This window comes from Dipodomys merriami, unplaced genomic scaffold (genome assembly GCF_024711535.1).
Source record: "Dipodomys merriami isolate MVZ:Mamm:240054 unplaced genomic scaffold, mDipMer1.0.p SCAF_6, whole genome shotgun sequence".
Classification (NCBI taxonomy): Eukaryota; Metazoa; Chordata; class Mammalia; order Rodentia; family Heteromyidae; genus Dipodomys; species Dipodomys merriami.
In genome coordinates this window covers 8,988,183-9,005,947 of record NW_027206179.1, presented here as the reverse complement: position 1 = coordinate 9,005,947, position 17,765 = coordinate 8,988,183, and the positions used below count along the sequence as shown (strand labels likewise).

At 36.8% G+C, this 17,765-nt stretch overlaps 1 protein-coding gene across 1 annotated transcript in view; it reads right to left on the bottom strand.

Annotated features, from left to right (window-relative positions):
* The window catches only part of LOC138814262 (vomeronasal type-2 receptor 116-like), a 36,290-nt gene extending 24,625 nt beyond the window's left edge, over positions 1-11,665 (bottom strand). Inside the window, exons 1-4 of the mRNA XM_070003266.1 lie at positions 11,630-11,665; positions 7,763-7,818; positions 5,823-6,111; positions 4,337-4,564 (exon numbers count right to left, since the gene is read on the bottom strand). Of these exons, the coding sequence (XP_069859367.1) occupies positions 4,337-4,564; positions 5,823-6,111; positions 7,763-7,818; positions 11,630-11,665 (609 nt within the window). The remainder of the gene's footprint in view (positions 1-4,336; positions 4,565-5,822; positions 6,112-7,762; positions 7,819-11,629) is intronic.
* Between the last annotated feature and the right edge of the window lie 6,100 nt (positions 11,666-17,765).

Here is a 17,765-nt window from a genome sequence, read left to right as displayed (position 1 = left end):
AATAGACACATGAAGAAATGTTCACCATCCCTAGCCATAAAAGAAATGCAAATCAAAACAACATTGAGATATCACCTCACTCCAGTTAGAAAGGCAAAAATCAAGAACTCTAACAACAACAGATGCTGGAGGGGATGTGGACAGAAAGGAACCTTACTTCATTGTTGGTGGAATGTAAACTTGTTCAACCACTTTGGAAAGCAGTATGGAGGTTCCTCAAAAGACTTCACATAGAGCTCCTCTATGACCCAGCAATCCCACTTTTGGGCATTTACCCAAATGTTTACAAACAAGACCACACTAAAGCTACCAGCACAACTATGTTTATTGCAGCATTATTTACCATAGCTGAGATATGGAACCAACCCAGATGCCCCTCAGTAAATGAATGGATCAAGAAATGTGGTATATATACACAATGGAATTCTATGCCTCCATCAGAAAGAATGACATTGCACCATTTGTTAGGAAATGGAAAAACTTGGAAAAAATTATATTAAGTGAAGTAAGCCAGGCCCAAAGAAACATAGGTCCCATGGTTTCTCTTATTTGTAATATCTAATATGTGTAGGAGTCAAGTGGAAAAGGTCAGATAATGTGATGTCAGGAAAATGAACCCTTAGATGTGTATTTTGATGTTTTTTTCTTTCATGCATGTGTTTCTAATGCATTTATAAGATTATCTCTTTGTTGCTTTGTATGTCCCTCCCCCACAGTATAACCCCTACTTTCACTATATTTGATGTCAGTATAACTTGTGGAGGAGATGGGGAAAAACCAGTTGGTTAAGGATACAGGTGGACCTGTTGCAACAATGAGAAGTACAAGTTGTCATGTCCAAAACGAGCTTTACAACGTTGGTGCGGGGGGGGGGGGGGTGTAGCGGGGGGGGGAAGGAGAAGGATTGGGATTGGGGGGGAGGGGGGAGGCTGGGAAGGGATGTGAAGTTTAACCAAAGAGGAGGCTGCAATGCTTGGTAAGATATGTACGCATTATCCTGCCAATGTAATTGTAACTCCTCTGTACAGTACGTTCACAAATAAAATAAAACTAAATTTAAAAAATGAAAAATAATTTCATATGGGTACATTTTCCTTTCTTCTTACTTCTTTCCTTCTATTTATCTATGAACTTTTCTTATATGTGCCAATACCTTTCTTCATGCCTGGCATCCATACTCTAGCTTCAACACATCAATCCATCCAAACATCGTCTTCAATCCTTTACTGAGGAAAAAAGATGGTTGGGTAAGTTTACTGAAATTCTAACCAAGATTAAAATAGCAAAGAATGCACAATATTTTGCACAAGCTCTAAAATCAAATATTCTCCCAAAAAATTTCCAACAAAAAATGAGGATTCAGTGTTTTACACAATTTTATTAACTTAGGTTTAGTAATTGCATTTTAAAATAAATAAAAAAGATAAAACATCTAAATAGAACCTGTTACATATTTTGAGGATATCTTATTTACCATACTGAGGGAGTTGTACTATCATCATTTGTTAAACAGCATGCCTTCCAAGGAAGATCATCCACAAAATATTTTTGCCAATACATTGTGACATTGCAACTAAAATATTTATTTTTTATTTATTTATTTATTTATTTTTTTGTCGGTCGTGGGGCTTGAACTCTGGGCCTGGGCGTTGTCCCTCAGCTCTTCAGCTCAAGGCGAGCGCTCTACCACTTGAGCTACAGCGCCACTTCCGGTTTTCTGGTGGTTTATTGGAGATAGGAGTCTCACGGTCTTTCTTGCCCGGGCTGGCTTTGAACCGCGATCCTCAGATCTCAGCCTCCTGAGTAGCTAGGATTACAGGCGTGAGCCACCAGCGCCCGGCTCTAAAATATTTATTAATATTAATCAATAGTCGGTTTCACTGTCATTTATTTACTAGAATTGTAAATGTGAGAAGAGTTTTGAAGTTTCCTGAGCAAGAAAATCCATGAGACTCTTATTTCCAGTTAAAGACACAAAAGCTAGAAATTGATGTGGGGTTGAAGTGGAAAAAGAGCCTTGAGTGAAAATCCTGGGCAGAGTCTAGGCCCTGGGTTCAAGCATGCCTGAATACATTTAATTGATTTCAGAAGACACATGTATTTGGAGCAGAAAATAATGAGGGAAATTGTGCCTATATGTCAATAAAAATAATATAGAACACACTGTCACCTGATTTGAAAAAATAAGTAATGATTTCCTTATCATATTAAGTATTTTGACATGTGACAGATAAAAATGTTCATGTTTCAACAGATTGTAAGAAGTGGTAACATTCCAAGAAATAATCTTTTTTTTAATTGTGAAAATATTGTATATAGGGGTTACAATTACATGGGCAATATAATGAGTAGATTTCTTTTTTTTATTGTGAAAATACTATACAGAGGGTTGGGGGGCGGGAGAGGCTGGGAAGGGATGTGAAGGGTAAACAAAGGAGGAGGCTGCAATGCTTGATAAGAAATGTACTCATTATCTTGCCCATGTAATTGTAACCCCTCTGTACAATATGTTCACAAAAAATAAAAATAAAAATTTAAAAAATAAATAAATAAAAAAAGACAAACCATTTTGCTGTAGCTTACCACAGCACTGTATTTCAAGAATTTCTATAGTTTTAGCTTGTTAAATTTTTAATAGCACTATTTGAATGAACTGGCTCACATATGAAAAATATTTACAATTCTGTTCAACAGGGCATCCTTTGCTATGATTGAAGAATCTTGTAGGAAAAAGCTTATTTTACAGTATTCAAACGCTTGTTATGAACATGTTGAGGTTATTGGTAACTAAAGTGACTTATAAGCAGGGTGGTGGTAGCTCACAGTTGTAATTCTAGCTACTCAGGAAGCTCAGATCAGAGGATCATGCTTCAAAGCCACCCTGGACAGACAAGTTCATGAGAACCTTGCCTCCAATAAATTATTCAGACAAAAGCAGGAAGCAGTGCTGTGCTCTAGTGGATGAGAACAGGGAGACTTAGGGACATAGCCAAGGCACTGAGTTCAAGCCTGTGGACTAGCCAAAATTAATTTGTAGAAATGTGGAATATAGTTCGTCCTTTTTATTTGACTGTTGTTTTCTTAAGAGCATTTGCATGCATGTCTGGAGTGTCACACAGCCATTTAAACATCAAGGATTATGTAGGGTTTTGAAAGGCAGCTGAAATATTATTTTGTGATGTTAATCTACATACAATTAATTTTGCATGTACATTAGTTTGTGTTAATATAAAGTAAAAAGCATAACATTTGAGCAAATTACTTCAAATAATGAAATATATGTTAATAAAATTCAGCAACCGACATAGGTATGACCTATGAATACAACATATACAAATACTGCATATGTATACAATATGTGCATACATATACAAACCCACATGCAGACATACAGAAATATTTAGTGTTATTTATTTTTAAATGTTTAATACTTAATCAGTATTTATACAGTAAGAAGCCCCTTTAGCATGTGCCTTTGATCATGGTGTGTGCCATCCAACATAGAAGAAATTTTCTATACAGAGGAAAGCAATGTTCCTATTCTATTTCCCACTGTTTGAGCTTCTGTTTGGTGAAGAAGCATCTCATGGAGATCCTGGGCCACAGCATACACAGAGTTGTATATATTGTAACTGTTTCCAAACATAATCATGCCAAAAATATGCCCAGGCAACCAATCCAAAGAGGTATCATGTTGACAACTGTCCCATGTTACACAGTTAGACAGCATCTGAGCAATCAAAAAAGAGAAAACACATCCTAGCAAGAAAAATCTCTTTTGCGCATTTGGAAGGGTTAACTGCCTTGATAAAATCTGTGAATCCAGAAACTTCTACACTGTGGTGTGCTAAAATAAGAGATACATTCAATGAAACTAGCATGAAATATGTCCTTTACAGAGTGAAATCCCACTGTGAGTTTATGATACAAACCTTCCCTTGTGTGAAAACTTGCTCAGTAAAAATCATTCAAGCTGTCGGTCGTTGGTGGCTCATGCCTGTAATCCTAGCTACTCAGGAGGCAGAGATCTCAGGATCATGGTTGAAAACCATCCCATGCCGGAAACTCCTTGAGACCCTTATCTCCAATAAACCACTAGAAACCTGGAAGTGGTGCTGTGGCTCTAGCCATAGAGCGCTCACTTTGAGCTGAAAAGCGCAGGGACAGCACCCAAGCCCAGAGTTCAAGCCCCACAATGGAGAAAGAAAATCATTACAGCTGTCAGTGAATGATTATCACCATATATGATGAGAACAGTTGCAGAAGCTTTATTGATCTCATTATAAACTGCCATGACTCTGATTGAATGTGACAAGAATTGGCTTGAAATTAATACCTCATAGGCTACATAAACTCGGTTCCTGACCATCTCTTCTTTCAATTCAGCCAGAACCCAGGAACCATTCTCATCTTGTGAGGTGAACAGTCCCACCCAGTTCCAGATGAAGTGAAGCAGTAAGTAGACCATTACAGTGGCTATTGATGTGTCCTTTGGGGCCATTTGATAGAGAGCAGGGAACTTGTGATGGTCATTCAGGGCATGATCAAAACGTCCAAAAGTAAACTAAAGAGAAAGAAAATTGGAAACTCAATGAATGAGAAGATTGCCATGCATCACAATCCTAGTCTTGAAGTATGTTTAGGACCACTTTAAGTAGAGAGAAAGTAGGTTTGCTTTAGTTTTTGAACAAAGAATTGTTTTTGAATAGTTGTACAACATATCAATGTATTTAAAACATCTATAGATGTTTTATTTCCCTCACCTCTTCCTATCAATATCAACCTTATCCACTCCCTGACTTTCCTAATTCCATTTTCACATATGTACATTGAATATTATGTTGTTTATCCCCATCCATCCATTCGCTCTTACTCTGCCTTTTTTCTTATAATCTAACTCACTCATACAATATATAGTTCAGCTTTCGTATGATCATATTTAATCCTGTCAGTAAATCAGAAAAGTTTCACCTAAGAATTCTACCTCTATGTATACTGTACTTTAGTGACTGATCATGTATATTTTAATATGTAAGGGGCTACATGCTTGTCCATATTTAGTTTGTATTAAATGTTCAGTTTTCAGATCTAACTTTCATATATCAGAAGACGCATTTATCACTTCTTGCCCTGAGCATGATTTACTTCTTCAACATAATTTCCTGCCTGTGTGTGTGATTGTGTATGAGTGTGTGTGTGTGTGTGTGTGTGTGTGTGTGTGTGTGTGTACATACATGACAGTAGAGGGGCAAAAACTTGGCCTCTTCCACTTCCCTTGGCTTTTTCCCTCAACACTAGTGCAACACCAATTGCATTACACATTCATGTTTTACATGTTGCATGTTCATTGGAGGTATAAGTTTCCTAAGTAGATAGGATTACAGGTGTGGGCCATCAGTACCCTGCTCAATATATCTCTATACTGCAAAGTCTCCTTCCACTTACTGACTCATTAAAAAAGTAGGTAAGGCTTCAAAGAATAATTTATTCATTTGTCTACTCCAAATCTTCCTTCTCCTTTTCCAAACAGTAGAAATATAAATATCTCATAAACTTTGAGTACTTATTTTTAAAAACCACAAAACTAGATAAGTACATAAATCCAGATAAGCACATGAATCCTATTATTTGATATCAACACCTGAAGTGGCACCAAATCAGGTATGTTTTTAAAATTTTATTGTCCAGGTGATGTACAGCAAAGTTGTAGTTACATAAGTAAGGTTGTGATTACATTTCCTTTCTAATGTGCTACCCCTTAACACAATTTCCTCCCTCTAAATCAGACATTTTTTATCTCCTTCCACACCTTCCACCCTCACCTGTGGAAATCTGTAGAGTTCTAGCAATGTCCCAATCTGGTCTAATGTTATTGCTGATGGTCGTGTAAGTACTGCTATAGACCTGCTGTCTCTCATACAGGAGAAGTTTGGAATCTCATACTTCCCAAAGAGCCAAATGAAGGGATTCTTAAACGTTGACCAACTCGTTAATTCAACCTCATAGATATCAAATCCCACAGTCAAGTTATGTAAAAGATCAGGGTTTTTGTTTATCTCCACAATAGCAAAAGCCATGGCCCAAACAAGCTGATACTTCTTGAAGATAAACCTGCTAAATGAGCATAAAAATTGAGAAGTATTTCAAAACCCAGAATCTTGTATATACACTTCTCTAACTTGGAAGGGAAATGGAAAAAACAAAATGCTTAAATGGGGACACAGGTTACACATTGTAACAATGAGATGCACAAGACATGATGTTGAAAAACAAACTTAAAATTTAGGTGGGGAGGGGAGTAGGGAGGGAAGGAAAGGGGGTATAGTTGTGGAGGTAGGAGGGAAGGGATGGTAGGGGAAAAACAAAGGAGGAGGTAACAATGCTTGATAGGAAATATACTCATTACCTTGCTCATGTAACTGTAACCCCTCTGTACAGTATTTTTACAATAAAAAACATACTTAAAAAAACAACTCATTGCATTCATGGTTTGAATACTTGCTTATTTGCCAATGAATATATTCAAATATGACCCCAAATTGAATGGAACATGAATGTGATGTCTGATGGTTGTATATAGAATTAGGTAAGGACATGAATGGAATTTGTCATGAATGAGATTCAGAAAAGTATTCAAGTGGAGATAGAGCTTGCCTTTTCTCAATTACCACATGCACCGTAGCCAAAAGCTGTTGTGTGTTGGATTAGGTTTCCATGAGACAGCAAATACAAGTGATTTAAAGAGGTCTTTGGACATTCTAAAACAAAACTTCAATTAAGATGCAGAAAGCCTTAGAAATGGCCAAAACAGAAAACAGAGAATTAAACAATCATGTAGAAAGCCCCATAAAATAAGCAGTAGACAGAGTCTTAGATCTGGAAGACACAATAGATCTAATTGAATGTCAGCAGGTCATTGTAGAGAAAGAAGAAAGAAGCCTATAGGAATTACCAGACTCCATCTCTAGACCAATGTTAAGGCTGATATTTAACCAGAAGGGGGAAGAGCAGACAGTCAAGAGGATAGGGAACATAGTTTATAGGATCCTAGCAGAGACACTCCCCAATCTCCATAACAAAGGTCTTTTCAGATACACAAAGCATTTAGAACACTCAAAATCCCAGATTGGAACAAATCTTCATATTGGCACATTATAATTCACACATGATAGTAGAGATCGAGGAAAGGAGCCTAAAATATGTCAAAGAGAAAAAGTTGATAACCTTTCTGAAAAAGAACAGGCTCTTCTGCTGAGAACATGAAAACAAGGAGAACCTGGAATGCTCTGTTCCAAACACTACCATGAAGAATTATCAACCAAGAATACTGAACTTAGCAAAACTCTCCTTCATAACTGAAGGAAAAATTGATATATATCATAACAAAGAAAAATGGAAATGATTTATGTCTACTGAACTAGCACTCCAAAAAATATTTAAAGCTGTCCTTTGTACATAAAATCAACAAGAATACAATGTAGGCAAAGAAATTTCCCCTTATCAGAGTATAGTAGTCAAAGCCCCTAGAAGGAAATAGAAAGCAGGCATTACCAGACACCTTTCAGATCTAACCCTCAACATCAGTGGAATTAACTCTCCAATAAAAGGACATACAGTGACTTGGATCCAAACACAACAGCCGTCCTTCTGTTTCTATAAGAGACACATGTGGCTGACAAAAGAAAGATATCCTCTTCAGTAAACGGTGCTGGCAAATTTGGTTAATCACTTGCAGAAAACTAAAGCTAGATCCGTAGATCACCTTGCATCAGAATCAATTGCGAATGGATCAAAGACCTTGGAATCAAAGCAGACACTCTGAAAAAATTACAGGATGTAATCGGGCAAACCCTAGGACTCCTTGGCACAGGCTGAAATTCTCTTATAAAAGACCCAGAAACACAAGAAAGCAAAGAAAGTTTGGACAAATGGGATTGCATGAAATTGCAGAGCTTCTGCATGGCAAAGGACATAGCTAGGAAGATCAATAGAAAGCCCAGATATTGGCAGAAGATCTTCACTAGCCATACAACAGAAAAGTGTCTCATATCTAAAACATCCCTAGAACTCAAAAAATTAAATCTGTGAGCTGGGAAGGTGGCTCAGTGGTAGAGAGTTTGTCTTGAATGCATAAGGCCCTGGGTTCGATTACTCAGCACCACATAAGCAAATAGAAAAAAGCAGGAAGTGGCACTGTGGCTCAAGTGGTAGAGCACTAGCATTGAGCTGAAGAGCTGAGGGACAGCACCCAGGCCCAGAGTTCAGGCTCCACGAATGGACACCCCCCAAAAATTAACCCCCCCAAACAAATCCTCAAAGAAACAACTGCTCAATAAATAAGTGGGCTAAAGATTTAAAGAGAAACTTCTCCGAAGAGGAAAGAAGGATGGCCAATAGACATGCAAAATGCTCAACCTCCCTAGCTATAAAAGAAATGCAAATCAAAACAACATTGAGATACCCTCTCACCCCAGTTAGAATGGTTATAATCAAGAACTCTAATAACAGCAGATGCTAGAGGGGATGTGGACAGTAGGGAACCTTACTGCATTGTTGAGAGTGGGTAAACTTTTGAACCACTGTGGAAAGTAGTATGGAGGTTCCTCAAAAGACTCCACATAGAGCTCCCCTATGACCTAGCAATCCTACTTTTGGGCATTTACCCAAATGATCATAAACCATACCATACTACAGCCACCAGCACAACTGTGTTTATTGCAGCATTTTTTATCATGGGTAAAATATTGAATCAACTCGGATGCCCCTCAGTAGATGAATGGATCAAGAAAATGTGGTATATATACACAATGGAATTCTGTGCCTTCATCAGAAATAATGACATTGCCCCATTTGTTAGGAAAAGGAAAAACTTGGAAAAATCATATGAAGTGAAGTAGCCAGGCCCAAAGAAACATAGGTCCCATGGTTTCCCTTATTTGCAATAACTAGTATATGTCTGAGACAAGCAGAAAAGATGAGATAAGTTGATGTTAGGTGAAATGAACCCCAAGATAAGTATTCAACTGGTTTTTTTCTTTCTTGTGATTGTTTCTAACATATCTATAATATGATTTCTTTGTTGCGTTGTATGTCCCTTCCCCAGGTAAACCCCCTGCTTTCTCTGTATTTGATGTTGTTATAATTTGTGGAGGGGAAGAGAAAAAACAATTTTTTAATAGAGATACATTTGGACTCATTGCAACAATGAGATGTACAATATGTTATGTGGAAAAATGAACTTTACAACTTTGGCTGGAGTGGTGGGGGGTGAGGTGGTGTGGGGAGGAGATGGGAAAGGGTGGGAAGGAGAAACAAAAGAGGAGATAACAATGCTTGATAGGAAATGTACTCATTCTTTGCCCATGTAATTGTAACCTCTCTATACAGTATATTCACTTAAAAAAAAAAGATGTGAGGAGAAAGTTTGAAGAAAATTCCCATGATGCATTGGTACATTGGAAGTGTCTATCTGTATGATTCAAATGATAGGAAATCCTTCTTCCTCTCCACAACCTTAGACAACTCCCTATTTCCTTCTGCTCACAATATATTGGGTGCAGAATCCACGAGAAAAACAGAGCAGAGACATTTCAGAGCAGTGAAATGTCTGCACAAGTCTGTGGTGTCAGATGCAGTCTATGACATGCATTTCCACGATCATGCAATGTGAAGCAGAAACTGAAATAAAAGGTAAGTAATGTACTGAACAGCATAATGGCATGTTGTTATGTCTCATGCACAGTGTGATGCGGCTCACTAATGCAACATGTTATTAGAGAAATGGCAGAGTTGGGGAGTGTGGGAATCACAGGAACTTATTTATTTTCTGATCTATTTTTATGTAAATTGAATATGACCATGAAAACTCTTGTGGCTCCAAAAAAAACACAATTTCTAATGAGTTTACAACATGTCTCTAATTATTTGTAGTATGTGGTATACAAGAATTTTATCCATTACTTTCAAGCATTTTAATAGCATATATTATTTTTACTAGAAGGTATCATTTGGAGACTATGTATATGTGTGAATTTGCCCCAATCAGACTCCCACCCTCCATAATGCTCATCCATTGTCCTCCTTTCCAAAACAATTTCAACAGGTTTCTTGACTCTATTTCCCATATGTGTAGGAAGCATTTTGTCCTTGGTCAGTCACCTTCAGCATCTACATTCATCTTCCTCACTCTATCTATTACCTCCAATTGACAGCTCCTCAGTTACATCCATATCAGTCATTTGAAATGTACAGTAACTGTGCAAAGAGGTCTACCTGTGATAACGTCATTCATGCATATGTTATACATTTACTGGGCTCAAATGTTAGTCTCTTTCCTCAACTCTCCTACCCTCCTGCTTTCACAGAGTTATCCCATATCCATGCACATATATGATGTAGTTGGATAGTATTTTTCTCTGTCTTCCCCATATCTCCTTCTAATTGTCCAATGATACAAGCAAGTTCTGTGTATGTACACAGTATGTACTTAGGTTTCTGTTTAGGTCTACCTATACAATATTACCAAAAACTTGTTTCCTTTGTCCTCATGAGCTTGCCCCTCACTGGAAATAAGGCTTTGTAGATCTGTTCATTGTCCTTCAAATGACACAATTTCATCCTTCTTGGCAGGTAACTGTAAGGGGGGTGACCTGATTAGGTTATACATAAATAGACACAACAAGCTGAAAGCTCGTTGTAGTTATTTAATGTAACAAAAAAATAAGTGTAATAAACTGTTTGCTCCTCTTGAAGTTTCATTAATTCAGGTGGAAAGAGAGAATTACCTATTTTACATCTTCTGCATGTATAGATACAGTTTTTAGACTTTTATACAGTTATTCATCCCGTGTATGTGTGTGTGTGTGTGTGTATGTGTGTGTGTGTGTATGTGTGTGTGTGTGTGTCTGTGTGTGTGTGTAGTGGGCTCCTTTGTCAAATTCAAATTGTTGTGGTTCTTCATGTATGAGATTGGCAAGGAAAATTCTGGCTCTCTGACTAGGGCTCTGTAGTATAAATTGAACTCTGGTATTGTAATAACTCCTGCATTATTCTTTTTGCTTAAGATGGCTTTGGCTTTGGGGGATCTTTTGTGTTTCTTTATGAGCTTTAGGATGTAATTTTATGTTTCAATGATGAATGACTTTGAGATGTTTATAAGGATTGATTTTAATATATTTATCATTTGGAATGATATGGGTATATTCACAATATTCTTTTTCTCAATCTATGACAAATGAAGTTTTTTCTTCTTATGTCTGCTACTTTCTTTAATTACTAATGGTTTTAGTTAGATCTCTTTATCTTCCTTGGTTACATTTATTCCTAGGTATTTAGTGTTAGGTACTATTTGGACTTTGATGGTTTCCCTGGCTTCTTCTTCAGTTTAGTGATTGATGGTGTTTAGACTACTTTGCTGAATGGATTTAACTTATTTATTTGATTTTAAATATATCACACTTCTGTCCATTTCTTGGGAGTGACATTTTAATCTAGTATGTGGCATTTGATAAGCTGTCATTCTAGCATTCAATCTCTTAGTCCCCATTTTCCAGCATAGGTGATCAATGCAATCTTAAATGAAAGTTTTAGAAGCCTGAGCCCTTGACTCTTTGCCTCATACAGTTCTTACCAAGCTTGTGGATTTTCCTTCATCCACATCAACCATCAACTTAGTTTACTTTGTTCTTGGCCAATATTTTCCTTCTTTGAAGCTGCATTAGTTTGTTCCAAATAGACAAGAGAAATGCTATTTTTTCAGTCCTATATATTCATTTTCAAAGTTTTGTATTATTTATTTTGTATTCATATTATATTATTAAATTTTTGTATTTTGTATTTTTGTATATTATAAATTTTTGTATTATACTAGTGTATATATATATACATATATATTCTGTTTCATATACATGTAATTATAAAGATATTGTACAGAGGGGTTATAGTTTAAAAAGAGTTTCATTACGTTAGTTTTAAGTGGGCACATAAAGTCTTTTGTCCAAATGCTCTTTTGTCATTTATAATTTATTTCCTTTTTAAATTTAAATTATATTAATGAACTCAGATATTTTATTTTCATCCATAGATATGAAATGCTTAATGTTTGGTAGAATATGCCCAAACCTTTTTAAAGCTACAAAAATAAGATAAAAACATAAGGCATTTGATTCCCAATACCAGACCCAAACATACACCTCCCCGCTCACACACAGAGAAGGAAGTTGAGAAAAACATGACTCAAGTGACAATTCCAGGCTGCTTCTCATGAATAAAGTTTTATTGTAACACACATATTCATATGGATACATGTTCCTTGTTCTCTTCTAAATTACTTCTGACCTTCTGTTTATCCATGAACTGCTCCTTTATGTGGCATTTACTTTCTCCTTGTCTCTTATCCATCCAATTTTGTTTCAACAGAAGAATCCAACCATGGATACATTCTTTTCATTTAAGAGAAAATGTGTTGTGAAAGTTTTCTGATGTCCTAAGTAAAATTAGCAAGGAGTACAAAATACTGTGCAAAATCACTGACATTACAATTTTTTTATTGTGAAAATAATGTTCAGAGGGGTTATATTTACATGGGCAAGATAATGAGTACATTTCTTATCAAGCATTGTAACCTCTTCCTTTGTTTCCCATTCCAATCCCTTCCCATTCCGTCCTCCCCCCCACCAAAGTTGTAAAGTTCCTTTCGACATAAAGACTTGTACATCTCATTGTTGCAATGGGGCCACTTGTATCCCTGTATAAACGATTTGCTACATAGTCTAATAACAAGTTATTTCACTTCACAAAATGAGGATTCAGTATTTCATTCAGTAATGTAAACTCAACTTTATTAATTAAATTTCTTCAATAAATAAGGAAGATGGACAACTCAGTAGAAATTGATGAGTATTCTGATTATATTTTGAGTACCATACTGAGGAAGTTGTAAACTATTTACATTTTTATTTGTTAAATAACATGCCTTCAACAAAAGTACATGACATAATATTTATAGCCTACACATTATTATATTTTCAACTAAAATTTAATTTATAGAAAGCTATAGAAAGTTATATAGCCATTTGTTTATTTTTTAAATTTTTATTGTGAAAATACTGGACAGAGGGGTTAAAATTACATGGCAAAATAATGAGTACACTTTGTATCAAGCATTGAAGCCTCCTCCTTTGTTTCTCCTTCCCATCTCTTACCATCCTCCCCCAACCCCCCCAAATCCTCCCTGCCACCCCCAAAAAGTTGTAAAGTTCGTTTTCGACATAACGACTTGTACATCTCATTGTTGCAATGGGGCCACCTGTATCCCTATTTAAATGACTTGTTTTTCCCCTTCCCCCCAACAAATTATAAGTACATAAAATATAGTGAAAGCAGGGGTTATACTGTTGGAGAAGGGCATACAATGCAACAAAGAATTAATCTCATAAATGTGTTAGAAACCATCGCATGAAAGAAAAAAATAAGCATTTGAATACATATCTTAGAGTTCATTTCCCTAACATCACCTTATCTGACCTTTTCTGCTTGACTCAGACATATTCTAGATATTGCAAATAAGGGAAACCATGGGACCTATGTTTCTTTGGGCCTGGCTTACTTCACTTAATATAATTTTTTTCCAAGCCTTTCCATTTCCTAACAAATAGGGCAATGTCATTCTTTCTGATGGAGGCATAGAATTCCATTGTGTATATATACCACATTTTCTTGATCCATTCATCTACTGAGGGGCATCTGGGTTGGTTCCATATCTTAGATATGGTAAACAATGCTGCAATAAACATAGTTGTGTTGGTAACTTTAGTGTGGTCTTGTTTGTAAACATTTGGGTAAATGCCCAAAAGTGGGATTACTGGGTCATAGGGGAGCTCTATGTGGAGTCTTTCGAGGAACTTCCATACTGCTTTCCAAAGTGGTTGAACAAGTTTACACTCCCATCGACAATGCAGTAAAGTTCCCTTCTGTCCACATCCTTTCCAGCATCTGTTGCTATTAGAGTTCTTGATTTTTGCCATTCTAACTTGGATGAGGTGGTATCTTAATGTTGTTTTGATTTACATTTCTTTTATAGCTAGGTAGGTTAAGCATTTCTTCATGTGTCTATTGGCCATCCTTCTTCCCTCTTCACAGAAGTTTCTGTTTAAGTCTTAGGCCACTTATTTATTGGGCAATTGTTTCTTTGAGGATTTGTTGTTGGGGGATTTAAGTTTTTGAGTTCCAAGTATATTTTAGATATGAGACCCTTGTCCTTTGTATGGCTAGTGAAGATCTTCTCCCAATCTGTGGGCTTTCTATTCATCTTGCAAGCTGTCCTTTGCCATGCAGAAGCTCTTCAACTTCATGCAACCCATTTGTCCAAACTTTCTTTGATTTGTTGTGTTTCCAGGTCTCTATTAAGAAAATTTTGGCCTGTGCCAAGGAGACCTAGGGTTTCTCCTATTCCATCTGTTAATGTTTTCAGAGTGTCTGCTTTGACTCCGAGGTCTTTGATCCATTTGGAGTGGATTCTGGTGCAGGGTGATATATAAGGATCTAGCTTTAGTATTCTACAAGTTGCTAACCAATTTTGCTAGCACCATTTACTGAAGAGGCTGCCTTTCTTCCATTCTATTTTTTTACCTCCCTTATCGAAGATGAGATGGCTATAGGTCTGTAGGTTCATTTCTGGGTTTTGCTTGATATGGGACTGTTAACATGGTTTAACTCATCTTGGTTTAGTTTTGGCATGTCAATATTTGCTAGGTAAAGGTCCATTTCTGCCAAGTTCTCAAACTTATTAGCATAACGTTTTGAGAAGTATTCCCTTATAATGTTCTGAATCTTGGTTGTTTCTGTGGTGATGTTTCCATTCTCCTCTCTGAGTTTATTTATTTGGGTGTGTTCTCTCCTTTTTCTGATAAGATTTGCTAAGGGTCTGTCAATTTTGTTAATTTTTTTGAAGAATAAATTCTTTGTCTTGTTGATTTTTTCTATAGTTTTTTTTTTGGATTCTAATTCATTTAATTCTGATTTAGTTTTAATTATTTCTTTCCATCTACTGGATTGGGTTTATCTTGCTGCGCTTTTTCAAGGAGGTTCAGATGTCTCATTAAATTGTTGGTTTCAAATCTCTCCAATTTGTTGATGTAAGAACTGAGAGCTATAAACTTGCCCCTGAGTACTGCCTTTGCTGTGTCCCAGAGGAGCTGGTGATTTGTGTGCTCATTTTTGTTGAATATCATGAACATTTGAATTTCCTTTCTAATGTCTTCCATGACCCACTCGTGTTTCAGCAGTGTGTTGATCAGCCTCCATGTGTTACAGGACTTTCTTTGGTGGCTTTTGGTGTTGAGTTCTAATTTTATTCCCTTGTGGTCAGAGAGAATGCAAGGTATAACTTCAATGTTTTTGAATTTGGGCAACTTTGCTTTGTGGCCTAAAATATGGTCTATTTTAGAAAATGTTCCATGTGCTGCTGAGAAAAACGTGTATTCTGATGCTGCTGGTGTAAATATTCAGTATATGTCTGTTAAATCTAGTTGATCTATGCAGTTGTTTAGATCTGTGGTTTCTCTGTTGAGTTTTTGCCAAGTTGATCTATCTAGCGGGAAGAGTGGTGTGTTAAAGTCCCCAACAATTAATGCCTTTGGATCTATGTGGGATTTGAGGGAAAGTAGTGTTTCTTGGATAAATTTGGGTGCTCCATTGTTAGGTGAATAGATAGTTAGAATTGTAATATCCTCCTGAAGGAGAGATCCCTTAATTAGTATGTAGCGACCTTCTTTATCTCTTCTCACGAATTTTAATTTGAAGTGTATTTTATCTGATATTAGGATTGCAACTCCCGCCTGTTTATGGGGGTGGTTTGCTTCGTAGATTTTGCTCCAGCCTTTAACATTGAAAATGTGTTTGTGTTTACGGGCAAGATGTGACTCCTGAAGGCAGTAGCTACAAGGATCTTGCTTTTTAATCCAACTAGACAGTCTATGTCGCTTAATTGGAGAGTTAAGTCCATTAATGTTGGGAGATGGGACTGAGAGGTATTTGGGTGTTCCTGCCATTTAATTCACCTTCTTGGGGGCTGCAGCTACTGGGTTCCTCCTATGGTTCTTGGGTTCTCAGTTTGGGTGTGGTTTTTTGTCCTTTATTGTGGTCTTGTTGGTTTTCTATGTGTAGGACATCTTTTTAAGAATCTTTTGTCGGACTGGTTTGGTGGAGATGTATTGTTTCAATTTTTCTTTGCTATGGAAGGTTTTTATTTGTTCTTCAGTTATGAAGGAGAGTTTAGCTGGGTACAGTATTCTTGGTTGATAGGTGTTTGTCTTTAGGGCATGGCATACATCATTCCAGGCTCTTCTTGCTTTGATTGTCTCTGCTGAGAAATCTGAGGTGATTCTAATTGGTTTCACTTCATAGGTAAGTAATCTTTTCTCCTTGACAGATTTAAGGATCTTTTCCTTGGTCTGAATTGATCCTGTCTGGATTATAATGTGATGGTGGGATGTCCTATTCTGGTCTGGTCTATTTGGAATTGTAAAAGTTTCTTGTATCTGAATAGGCCAACGCTTTTGCATATTTGGGAAGATCTCTGCTAGGATCCTGTTAAAAAATTTTCCTAGACCATTAACTTCTGTTTCTAGGTGCTCCTCTACACCCATTTTCCTCAGATTAGGCCTTCTGATGGTGTCTTCCAACTGTTGAATAGATCTGTCATATTTCTTTGAATTGTCTTGAATGGTTGTATGTTCTTTCTCTATAATATCTAGGCTGTCTTCAATCCCCAAGATTCGATCTTCTGCATGGTCTAACTGCTGTCAAGACTTTCTACTTTGTTTTTTATTTCTTTTCCTTCTAATTGGTCAGCTTTGATGGCTTCAAATTCTTTGTTGGAGCTTTGTTTTAGATCTTGTATAAACTTCTTTACTTCCTCAATTTGTTTTTCAGTGTTTATTCTCCAATCACTTAGTTGATTGATTATGGCCTCCTTGGACTCCCATTCCTTCTGTTGGGTTCCATTCAGGATTTTCTTCGTGGTCTCCCTGACTTTCTTCAGCTCTTTGTTAATGGATTCCATGAATGCCTCTAGTGATCTTTGTTATTCTCATCCTGCTCTCTCAATTCCTGTATTACTCTTTGCTTAGCTTCCTGACGTTTACGCCATTCCTTTAGTTCTCTTTAAGTCAGTGAGCTCACACCATTCCTGCCTTTCTCTTTGAGTGTTCTCAAGCTGCTCACGCAATTCCTGTATCAGTTTTTGAGTAGCTTCCTCACACTCATGATATTCCTGTATTAACCTTTGGTTTGCCTCCATTCTCTCCCTATCACGCTCATACAGAGTCCTTTTTAGGTTTTCAAACTTTTCCTTTATTGACCTTTGGTTTGTCTCCTCTCTCTCACTATCACTCTCCTACAGAGTCCTTTGTATGTTTCAATCTTTTCATTTACCATGTTTGCCAGCAATGTTTGTAGAGCTATTTCAGAACTCTCCTCTGGATTATTCATTATCTGTCCTGTCCCCTGATTATCATGAGTGGGAGTTGAGATACCTGGACTTGCCATTTTCTTGTTTTTCAGCTTACTCTGCCCATTTGGGATGAAAGTAACACCAGTTTTGTCCTAGAACACTATCTTAAGGCAAGCATCAACCAGTCTGTACATGCACAGTCAAAAGTCTGCAGGTACAATCTAGTTCAACAGATATATCTATTCAACATCAAACAACTATATATTAATGGGATATGAACCACAAAGGAGAATTTGGCAATCTAGAAATTATT